Source organism: Haliotis asinina, chromosome 10, assembly GCF_037392515.1.
Source record: "Haliotis asinina isolate JCU_RB_2024 chromosome 10, JCU_Hal_asi_v2, whole genome shotgun sequence".
Classification (NCBI taxonomy): Eukaryota; Metazoa; Mollusca; class Gastropoda; order Lepetellida; family Haliotidae; genus Haliotis; species Haliotis asinina.
The window spans coordinates 22,942,454-22,954,994 of NC_090289.1; the positions used below are offsets into that span (position 1 = coordinate 22,942,454).

General features: G+C 41.2%; 1 protein-coding gene and 1 pseudogene across 2 annotated transcripts in view; both read left to right on the forward strand.

Annotated features, from left to right (window-relative positions):
* The window catches only part of LOC137298872 (syntaxin-17-like), a 37,356-nt gene that overhangs the window by 18,722 nt on the left and 6,093 nt on the right, over positions 1 to 12,541 (forward strand). For both annotated transcript variants that reach the window (XM_067831213.1, XM_067831214.1), the window contains exons 6-7: positions 5,931 to 6,017; positions 6,318 to 6,450. In XM_067831213.1, coding sequence (XP_067687314.1) covers positions 5,931 to 6,017; positions 6,318 to 6,450 — 220 coding nt within the window. The remainder of the gene's footprint in view (positions 1 to 5,930; positions 6,018 to 6,317; positions 6,451 to 12,541) is intronic.
* Positions 7,239 to 10,523, forward strand: LOC137297746 (uncharacterized; annotated as a pseudogene).

Below are 12,541 nucleotides of genomic sequence, written 5' to 3' on the forward strand. Positions count from 1 at the left end.
TATAGTCTAACCTACCTAAGAACGTATTACCTGTGACTGAACGTAAATATTTTTCCTTGTCCTGACTCATGCTTATAATGCTTATCCCCTCCCTTTATCCAAAGATAGTGGAACATTTGAAATCCCTTGAAGTTCCCTTCTATTGAAGGGGGATGTACAATACACCTACCCACAGGAAGCCTCCACGTTTCCCACCACAACAGTGACTTGACCATCCCTTTGTCGCTCTGTCCTCCATCGCCCAACGAGGCGATTAATATCCTTTTATATTTCACTCCTTCACACAGAATTCGATTGTCTTCATGAGGCCAGAGGTCTTCATACAGCAGATTCAACATTGTTTAGGTAGAGGCATGCAGCAACAGATGGCAGATTTTGCCACGACAGTCAGCCACCTATAAACAGACTTCCCATGCAGGACAGCTCACTCACAACTTACAGTGTTGATTAACTGAAGACTAAGTGATCCAGTACCAACATCTTCATTACAGATGAAGCGTGTACTTGTTTGTACTACCTCACTGACTGTCTTCATGTATGTTCAGCCGTTTGAAACATTCCTGCAGCAACAAGCATAGTGTACACAGAACAGTTTCGCATTACCGGAAGATTACTAATGAAGTCAGACGATAGATGATATCAGTCAGATGATAGTGTTGAGACAAGATTCAAGCCATGATACCACAAGTTCTACTCTCTTCTTTACCACTGCGACAGTGGCAGTATCATCACAATCTATTCACCTCAGGTTTTGACCTGAAGGATAAGACTACAACTACACCCATTACAATGTTGCAGATACTTATTTGACAGTACTGACAGTGCTGAACTGCTAGAGCCATCTCTAAGTAGATGTGATATTACAAGGTTGGTATGCCCATCTGGACAATGAGGTTGCAACAGGAATTTGGGAGAGCAACGAACAGCACTCTGCATATCAACATGCATTTCACCTGGAGATGAAAATTGTAATCAACGCAGTGCAACACTGGTTGACAGCATTGAGGAACAAACCGCTGATGTTCCAAACTGACTCTTCCACAGTAGTGTGCTACATAAACAAGCAAGGTTCAACATGATCTCACATGCTGACACTGCTTACTTTCAACTCATTGACATCATCAATGACTTGAATGTGTACATAAAGGCATGTTACATCCTAAGTGCATGCAACATCATGGCAGATGCTATATCACATGCTCTACAACCATCTCCAACAGTGTGGATAGATCATTTTAACTCATCAGTCAGACATTCGGATCACTGCAGATTGACCTATTTCCCACCAGGTTCAACAGACAGCAACATTTATATCTCCAGTACCGGATCCATTTGCATGGACAACACTCACTCTCAGCATCCCGGGGGAAGGAATAAATGCTTACTTGTTCCCACCTCCAGTCTTACTACCGAAAGTCATCAGAAAGATAAAATAGACGATGATACTGCAACTGACTGAAGTCGCGCCTACTGGCCAGTGAGAGAATGGATCCCAGTACTCATCTATGATCTAGGACACTGAGTATCCCAGAGTGGTCAAGAACCAACTCGTCTATCCACACACATATGGATGGTATCTAAGCCTGCTTGAAACATTAAGGATATTCCACTAAAGTGGTCAAGGCAGTCACCTTAGCTCTACATAGGTCTACTCGTACCTTATCTCATTAAGGCCGAGAGACTCATATGTGTGGCAAATTAATTAGCTTCTCACAGTGAGAGCCGCATATGGGCAGTAACAAAAAGCACCTCGTATTCAGCGAGAGCCGCATATGGTCGTCAGTAGAAAGCACCTCTCATTCAGCGAGAGACTCTCATATGCGTTTTACATTTTAATTTCGTACTGTACCTATTATTTCAATCAATTTAGCAGGAATGATCAAAGGTTAGCTTTTTGTACGACAGAGGTTACATTCTGTGTTAATCAAAAGAAGTATAAAGTGTTTTGATAACAATTGCAAGCAATGTCATGGGCTTATATAGGTAACTGAACACATGTCTGCAAGAAAGGTGATTATAACATGTTGTTACATTAGGTAAGTGTTTGTTACTTGTCATTGGGAGTGAATACTAAAATACTATTTTTTCACATTGATTGAATTAACGGTGACAAGGTTACAAAATCTTCTACCGGTAAATTAAATCATACATTCATTCATTCGTTGTAATAGTTTGTATAATGAATCGTAGACATAAATAGCAATACTGTATTACACCCATGTTCGTATAGATTTAAAATAAACCAAGTTACTAATTTAGACCCAACTCAATTGTTACTATTGATTTTTCATAATAATTCTAAAGTAGATAATAATACATAATCGAATATGAAGTGATAACTCTTACATTGACTCATAATGCACGCACGCACACAGACACACACACACATAAACCATACAAAGGTGTTGAAAGTTTCATGTTGATTTGAAATGTGTTTTTTCAATGCAATTTACATAAGCATTGTGTAAGAAACGTTTGTATTTGATCTCTATAATTATCTTATCCTCTGTAATGATCACATGTTAGATCCATCATCAATAAAAGGAGGATGATATATCAGTTACGGAATTGATGCGCATAATCATTCAATCAGACAATGCTAACAAGATATCTGAACACCTCTGGCAGAATGCATGTCCAGGTAAAGTTTTGTCCCGTGAAAAGTGTAAAAAAAGCTAATGCACTGTTATATCATTGGACAACCTGTTTTATGGACTCTTGCCCATTATCAATCCTCTGAACCTCGTTTGCATTCAAAACAAATATAGGCATGCCCATCTTCATAAATATTCAATTGCAAGTGTATACATTATAATAAATCAGTGTCGTGTCACTTTTTGAATTCTATAATCCATGTACTTGAATTATGATATTCATTCGTAACAATGTGCAGATAATATTGAAATGTTCAGCAAGCCATTATGTTTGATGTACAAGTAGTGTGCGCAAAATGTATATGCAAATAAATGCTATCTCTACTCAATGGTTGGATTAGGTTATCAGGGGTAATAATAATCGCACTTTAAGCAAAAATAAACTCACCAAAATGCTTGTTAGTCCTGTGTTAGTCTTGTGTGTACATTTCAGGCATCCTTGCGATTATGTATCTTCACGATACACAAACTTTTTTATGATAGCTAGATTTGATAAAGCCAAAACCCAGCATATCGATTGGTCAGCGATCTAGCAATAATCAATCTCTATCCAAGCTGTCTAGTGACCAAACGTGCTCTTCAGAAATTTAGCCTACGCCCCATCACCTGTCATTTCCTATGTGAAAGGTACCTCATGATACAATTGGTCATTGATAACAAATCAGCACTATATTGAACAGTTGATATACAAAACGTCCTATTCAGGAACTTTGATGACGCCCCATCCCATGACCCTTTGTCTTATGTATGTGCAAGGAATAGTATTATACAGTATATGTACTTGCACGTTCATATGATAACGGATATTTTCTGTGTTAAATCTGGATGAACCAAAGTGACAAACTGTGAACCTGCTAAGTCACAGACTAGCTTATTAGTACTTTCCTTAAAACATTCAGTATGCATTAGCAATGTATCAGCAAAAATGCTTCTTTCATAGAAGATTATTAAGCATGTGCGTAAATTCTTCTTTACGGCCATTGACATAGATGTTTTGAACTAATTACTCCATTCAAAGATTTGAGAGGGACAATTTGTTTAAGTATCTCTTACATACAAAGAATACAAACGTGTTGAGAAAATACATATGTACATGCCAGTCTACAAGAGAAAGTGCAATAAAATTACGTAAAACGTTACATATATGACATGTATTCACTCCTGCTTTCTTTCAGCATATATCTTTACAACGCAATTAAACAATCAGGACTTGCTCCTTGCTTCAGTTTCCTGTAATCTCCAAAAAAACCTGCCAGGGATATCAGGCGTGAATATCCCTAATTAGTCTCGCCACTGTCAGCCAGGCAATCAGCATGGGGATTCAGGTATTGAGCAGTGAAGTGGCTCTCGGGCTTAATGAGTTATATGAGGATAAATTAATGCGATTTAGGACATATGCCAAGTGGAAGGGCTTCATTGAAAGCCACACACTCTCAAGTAGCAGACCACTTATGTCACCTACGGCATACAAGGAAACTTAAAGGTTATACACCATCGACCTCCATAGTATCACTCAGCTTTGCCATCTCCCTGAGATTTGGGATCTAGTTCGCCTTACTACGCTCATTCAATCTAGAAGACCAACAATGCAGATTTAGGGCACCAGCTTGGGACTTGAATGTTGTACTCCAACATCTCACCGCTGACATCCTTCAAACTGTTGACACAGGAAATGCAGTTTCTACTTGCCCTATCAATGGCAGCACAGATGTCAGAAATACATGCTCTGGACTTCAGAGGTACAAGATTTGACACCGATCATCGTCAGATTGAGCACCAAGGACTGTGATAGGATTTATCACTAAATTTCAACTGCTTGGACAACCAATACGACAATTTCACATCCCAGCATTACTGACAGTCCTCAAGCCACATGATATACAGGATTTATCATTATTCCCAGTCAGAGCATTGAAAATATATGTTCAGCGAACTGAGTCAAGGAGACAAGGTTCAAGCACCTATTCATCCCACTATCTACTGAGACACCTGTGGAAGTATCCCGCAACACTGTTTCAGTTTTGATGACAACCGTTACACTGAGGGCCTACAATGCAGCAGGATTTGAACCACCACAAGCCTCCAATCCACATGAAGTACAAGCCTTGGCGTCGACACTTGCTCTACATGGAAATAGCCCGCTTACAATGATAATGGATGGCTGCTTTTGGAAATCATCCACAGTGTTTGCCAACCACCACCACCACCACCTACATGACATGACCACTGAGGAAGTCGCTGGCATTCACCAGTTTGGGCCACTTGTTGTACCACAACAACTAACGGTTCCACAAAGGCACTGACTTTCAGTCACCCCTTTTTATAAAGAGTGATGATGACCCTGTACTTACAAAGGAATTACTTGTACATGAAGAAGGGTCATAACTCTATGATGAGGATATGAAGAAAGAGTTGCTGTAGATAGATAGTTGGAGGAAGAAACTAGTATATATGAAATCTCACTCTTTGTCTCTTGAGTTGTTGAGACCAAGATGCTCTGCAGAGTAAAATGGTTGAGAGTCCATGCGCACGTCTCTAACAGACTAGCATGAGTGATTATTGCCCAGTACTTTTAATGAAGATATTTGTACATGTGAAGGGTCGCAACTTCTCTTGATAGGAATCTTGACATACAGTTGCATAAGACACTAGCAGGATGCTACCTGATATCTTCTCATTCCAGTCAACGACTGCTTCACAAGAAGAGAAGTTGAACTGGATGTGATCCCCCATTTCACGCATGAATGTTGGAAGATCTCAGTCATAGTTCCTGAAAGGGGGAAGTACTGAACCTGCTTATATGGCAGTCATCAAAATCCAACATGGCCTGACCCACCACAGTTTCCATTGGATTCTGTAAGCATAATAAGCAAGAGTCAGGATAAGAAAAATATGTAATTTTGTCAATAAAATTGATATTTTATACTTACTCTGACTCACGATGTCAAGCCCTCCCAACCGCCCCACTCAGGCACAATGAATTCACAGTTATTCTTATGTCGGGCTCATGGAATTAAGGAGAGAGTGACAAAAAGGGCTGGTCATGTGACAGATGTGGCGGGAAATGGGGAGGCTTGCTATAAGTGAGTGTATTGTATGTCCACTTCAAAATAGGGAACTTCAAGGGATTTCAAGTGTTTGACTATCTTTGCAGATAAGGGAGGAGATAAGCATAATGAGCATGAGTCAGGATAAGTATGCAATATCAATTTTACTTTAAAAAATTACATGTATGATGTGATGGCACTTGGGACGTTGTGTTTGTTATCTTCACAGCACCAGGGGGATCAGTTGGACCATATAGAAGACAACATCGACAAGGCGCAGCATGATGTCAATACAGGTGCCCTTAGTCTTGGGAAGGTATGTGAAGTGCCGGTAACAGTCCTGTGTGCCATCATGATCTGTACTTGGCTACTACCCAGCCATCCTCTTGCAATAGTAGGTGAAGCTTTTGCAAGATTTTCATTCGTTATTCCCTTCAAATTCTCATCACATTTTGTTCCAAAGTAAGGTTGAAGTGTGGTAAGTCAGATAAATTACAAAGCCTTGTGGCCAAGGTATATCTTTGTCCAGGGTTCAGTAGTCATGTGTCTGTTTCTTAAACATATGTGTTTCCCTGCATTAATCACCGTTAATTTGACCAGCGTATTTGTGTTTCAGGCAGCCAAGTACAAGGCAGCTGTCATTCCTGTGGTAGGGGCGGTAATAGGAGGGGTAGTGGCAGGACCCCTTGGAGCAATTGCTATGGCCAAGGTTGGTGCACTAGCAGGGGCAGCAGCAGGCGGAGTGGTGGGTCAGTAGGTTTCCATTCCTTCCAAAGGTTTCACACATTGTCCTCTAAGTTGTAGAAGGGGGGTATGTTTAAAATTGAGATTTTTGTGTCTTTCTGTGAGAGATTTACAGCAAAATAATCACTTTTACTTATCCTGACTCATACTAAATTGCCTACTCTCCTCTTCCTGGCGAAGGTAGTGGAAATCCCTTTGAGTTCCCTTCTAAAAGAAGCAGACGTAAAATCACACTCACCCAAGTATTACCTCCCTCTCCTCCACATGGTCAGCTGACCACCATGATACTTCACTCTATCACTATCACCCGATGAGGGTGGCTGGAGGCACCTGGGGTCATTCTTTTGTTTTTCTCACTATTAAAATTTGTGCTGTATGCGTTTTTTGTCTTGTATATATTTGTTATTATTATACAAATTTGTGATTATTGTGTCTGTTTCTAACACGTATTACGTCAACTGAGACTTTGTCTCAGTTGATGAAATCATGTTTTCAGTGCAGATTATGGCTGTCGGCGGTTGACCCACACGTACTTTGCCCGACGTGTAAACCTTTATGTTCCGCTCATACTTGTTGTGTATTTTGCATTAAATTGTCTGAAGCAGAATTCTTATTATATTTACGGTCTGTTCACAGACGTGCTAGACATAAGCAATGTCGACTCACATTAGCTGTGTCTAAATCTAGTGAAATAAAGTCAGGTAACCGTTTAATTATTGATGCTGAGATTCATTCCAGCGAGATACCAGCTGTATCTCCAAGGTTGTGTCCAGGGTCGGGCGAGTCCCCTCCCATGACTCAGAAGAGACCATCTGTTGAGACAAGACAGTCTCAGACTAAGAAAATTAAGAAGTCAAAGTCGTCATCTGTAAGATCATCGCAGAATCATCCCTCGTTGATGAAGAAGTCATTTGGGGAGGAGATAGTCCCCTTAGAAGAACGTCAATATTTTGATGTTAATGTTAAGACGCCACTCATCGGACATTGGCAACTAGATCGACCCCGACTGTATCTTCAACACCTCAGAACAAATATCATCTACAACAGACATCGCAGATGTAAACTGCATTCATGGCATCATAGACAACTCTTCAACACAGTCGTCAATGCACGCACCACATGCATTTTACAGAGGTGTCTTCATGCAACAATTCACAACGCAGACGATGAACCTCATGGAATGAAGATTGGAGGAGGAAAGACGACTGCACTCGTCAATGATGTGAATCCGTGAGAGCATTCATCTAAACCGGCACATACGTCTGAGGATGAAGAGGAGGTGCATGCATGCACGCACTCCAGAAGATCCAGGTCCCGATCATCAGATCGCAGCACAGAGAAGGATATACCCACGCTGAGTTAGTGCACTCACTCAGGTGAGTGACGACATTGATACCTTAACATTTCCACCGATAGCTCCTGTATCAATGATTCCTGAGACTTTGTCTTTCAAGACAGCAACCAAGTTTCAACAGCAACATGTGCCGCCTTTTAACGCACATGGTTTCCCTCGTCATAATAAGGAGCCATTCATCAGAGCACCTGAGGTCGACGAAGGTTATAAAGTCATTAACTGAGCTCGCAGTAGATTTTATAAGGTGGAAGACAGAAGACTGGCGGAACTGGACACTACTACGAGGCAAACTTTTTTCGGATTAGCTCGATCTAGAGCCATCAACGAGACTCTAATCACTAAGTTTAGCAATCCAGTAAATATTCTACGAGACAGCTACAAGATTCCGCTGGAGGATACACCACCGCTCACAAAACTACCAACTCCCCTCATCTACACAAATAATCAGCTAGACAAGTTGACCGATGCTTTATCAACACTGTTGCAGAAGGGAGCAGTAGAAGCAATACAGCCACAGAGTCTAACGCCTGGATTTTACTCCCCAATTTTCTTAGTACCTAAGAAAAATTCCAGAGAGAAATTCCGTCTCATTTACAACGTAAAGGAATTCAACAAAAAGTTTCTACGGAAGCCAGAACATTTCAAGATGGTACATCTTCCTCAACTAAGACTCCTCATCAGACCAGCAGGCTATCTAGCCAGCATAGATCTATAAGATGCATACCTGAATCCAGGAAATATCTGTATTTCCTTTTCAACGGGCCAGCATTACCAGTGGACAGTCCTACTGTTTGAATATCTTCGGCCCCATGGCTATTTACACGGATAATCAAGCCCATCTTCAATTATCTCCACCTTGGGGGCTACACAGTGCTTTTTACCTGGACAATGGGATACAAGCACATTAACGGAAAAGTCAACTCAGACTATAATTCAGGCTACTAACACAACTGGGTTGGTTAGTAAATCACCTAAGATCGGAACTGGAACCCCAACAAGATATCAAATTCCTTCCAGAGGACCGGTGGGTCAAGATTCAAGAAATGATAATGCAAGGTCTACTCTCTCCATTAGCACTTTGACAATGGCAGTGTCTACTGGACCTCCTCACGTCAGCGCAAGATATGTTTGGCCTGTGTCTACAGCATTGAGAGACAAGTTATTAATGATCCACATGGACAACTGAAAGTAGCGTTTTACTTAAACAAACAGGGTCAACAAGATCACTATCTCTACTACGCCTAACGTTTCAACTGTTCAACCTAGTCGACAGTCTGAATCTTCAAGTAAAAGCATGTCACATACCAGGAGCCTGCAACATCACAGCAGACGCTCTATCTCGTCCCCTGCGTCCATCTCCCAACAGAATGGATGCAGCATCGGGAAGCGTTTCAACTAATCAGTCAAACTATCGGATCACCGCAAATAGACCTATTTGCAACGAGATTCAACAGACAACATCCTTTATGTCGCCAGTACCACATCCCTTAGCCTGGACAACGGATGCTCTCAGCATTCCATGGGAAGGACTAAACGCATTTCCCCCTCCAGTACTGTTACCAACAGTCATCGAGAAAATCAGACGAACAAAGAGGTTACAACTGATTTTGGTCATGCCCTACTGGCCAATGAGAGATTGGTTTCCAACACTTATAGAAGAGCTAGAACAACCAACACTACAATTACCAGAGTGGAAGAATCTTCTAATTCATCCCCACACAAAACAAATGCACGGCCAACCATAAGTATTTCGTCTTCACATATGGACCATATTAAGACTTGTTTGAAATTAAGAGGATATTCGGCGAGAGCAGCAAAAACAGTTACCGTAGCTTTACGGAAATCCACTCGCACACTTTATGACAACGGTTTGAGACATACGCCAGAAAAAAGGGATTTTCAGCAAACAAGGCAACTCATCCTCAAATAGCAGATTATTTATGCTATTAACTTCAGTATAAGGGTCTGAAAGGTCCTACATTATCTACATACTTAGCTGCTCTCAGCTCAGTCATAGGAACAGGGACCAAACTGACAAAAGTACCAGAGCTCATTGCGTTACTACGTTCGTGAAAGTTGGAAGATCAATAACACAGATTTAGGGCTCCAGCATGGGATCTAAATATTGTACTCCAACACCACACAAGTGATGCATATGAACCACTTGACCAAACTTAAATTGACATGTTGACTCAAAAGACTCTATTTTTACTTGCCCTGGCTACAGTGGCAAGAATGCCTGAAATTCATGCTCTAGACTTTAATCGAACGAAGTTTGATACAAGTGACCAAGAAACAGCTCATTTGGGTCTAAGATGGGATTTCATAGCAAAGAATCAACTGCCAGGTCAACTGGATATACAGTTCCGTATACTGGCTTTGTCTTCAATCTTAGGACCACATGATACACAAGATTTATGATTATGTCCAGTGAGAGCATTGAAAATATACATTGCATGTACCAAGTCTAGAAGACAACGGTTCAAGCGCCTATTCATCCATATATCTACTGAGACACCCAAGGAAGTATCCGGCAACACTATCTCATTGTGGTTCAGAGCTGATATACTTAGAGCATATAAAGCTACTATTATGGAAGGCTGTTTTTGGAAGGCAAATACGGTATTCGCCAACCATTACCTGCGAGACATAGCCACGGAGGACATCACTGGCATTCATCAGTTTGGACCACTTGTCGTTGCTCAGCAACTGACGGTACCCTGACGACACTGACTGTGTTCAGCAGTGACCCAGGCATGCACGCATTGTCTCTTGGATGAAAAGGAGGACCTGCACAAATGTTGGCGTTCATGAAGATCATCATTGTCAGCCACTTCAACTATAAGAAGTCTGGAGGATGTCAGGAACACCGGCTCCATGAAGGTACGTTCCTCAAAGGCACGTTCCACAAAAGGAAGTGCAGTCATCAAGGGAGGTTCCATGAGCCTACATCTTCAGGAAGGTGTTGACAGCAGCTTACCGTTCTCGAACGCTTCCAATATATCATGTTTCGACCCACATGTTAGAACTTCATCCCAGATGGATTCATGAAGCAGGTTACAACATAAATGCAGGCTATGTTGGATCAGTGTGTGGCTGAAGGATGAGGCACACATATGAAACTAAAGATGGCGGATAACGTCTTATGAAAACACTGAAGTTGGATCCTCATCATGTTATGTTTCTACCCACATCATAGAACTACTTTCCAGACGGATTCATGAAGCAAGTTACAACATAGATCTTGGCTATGTTGGATCAGTGTGTGGATGAAGGAACAGGCACACATCTGAAACTTAAGCTGTCGGATAATGTCTGAGGAAAACACCAAAGTTGGATCCTCTTCACACAAATGGTTGTAAATGAGACATTCATACATGGCAAACTGATTACAAGAAGATGGTGTCCACATCACAAGATACATATCCTCATTTACATTGTTCATGTACAGTGTGCAGAGAACAAGAGGACAGTTTGGCAGTCATCACCAGCCAAAGATTGGACGAACAGTTTTTGATATATAGTCGTTGCAGCGAAGATATCACCTCTACTGTAACCTTTTTGTGTATTGCAACACAATTTGGTTATTCAAGGCTATTTTACGACGCTTCAATAAGACCAGTTTCTACAGTCATCCAGTAATAACATTAAGGAGGTGTGGGAACCTGATCACATCATCTGTATATGATGACAACCACATTAACTTCAATAAAGATAAAAAAGTAGAACACAGACACAGCTAACGGGGAGACAGTCTTACAACATCAATACTATTCAGCGAAGGTTTTTGCACACTTCAAGTCAGTCCTCTATACATTTGTTCACTGGTGTAACTCCAGCACAGGCCAAACATAGATGTTACAGACAAGGTCAAATGTTGGCAAAGAAATCAATGAGGCACAAAATTCCATGACACTGGTGCCATCACTTTTTTGGAATCTGACAGGTCCATTAGCAAAGAAACTGCCATGTCAACTGGATATACAGTTCCGTATACTGGCTTTGTCTTCAATCTTAGGACCAGATGATACACAAGATTTATCCATGATATCTTATGACTGCAACACCGGTGCCATCACTTTTTTGGAATTAGTAAAGAATCATTAGAGACAACACCCTGCTCAGAACTTGGTCACAGTTCAAGTATCCAGAAGGGATCTACAGAGGTAAACAACATGGGAAAGGCTGCATTTACAGTCCACATGGCAGTGTACAGCGTTGTTTGACTGGTCATGGAGGTCTTATTCTGTCAACAGATTAAAGGCTATTTAACTGGGACTTGCAGCAACAACCATTAGACCGTTTTGGCTCACATCAGCTGGTCTACGCCGCAGACTAGTCTACCATAAATAGATTTCACATCTAGGCATGAAGGCATGAAGATCTCTTCAAAATTTTGTCGCTCATATGAGAACTCAAAAGGATGTTCTGAGAGAGACCGCTCCCCAGTTTTGTTTTTTAGATCAGGTCAGCCATTCCTGTACAACCTTTCGCATTGGGTGGATGTCAAGGCTACTACCAGGAAAATTAAAGAATCTTAGAAGATGACTATGTCCTGTTTGTGATTCGCGAGAAATGAGATCTAGCTCAAGGTGACACCACCTCCTGCAGGTATACCAATGTCCCAAATTACAGCACATCAAGCAGAAAGATACCATCAACTTGCTCCTTGCAAAAAATGCCATAGACGTCCTAGATCATCACTGTCTGACTTTCGGCTTTTATTCTCCAACTTTCCTAGT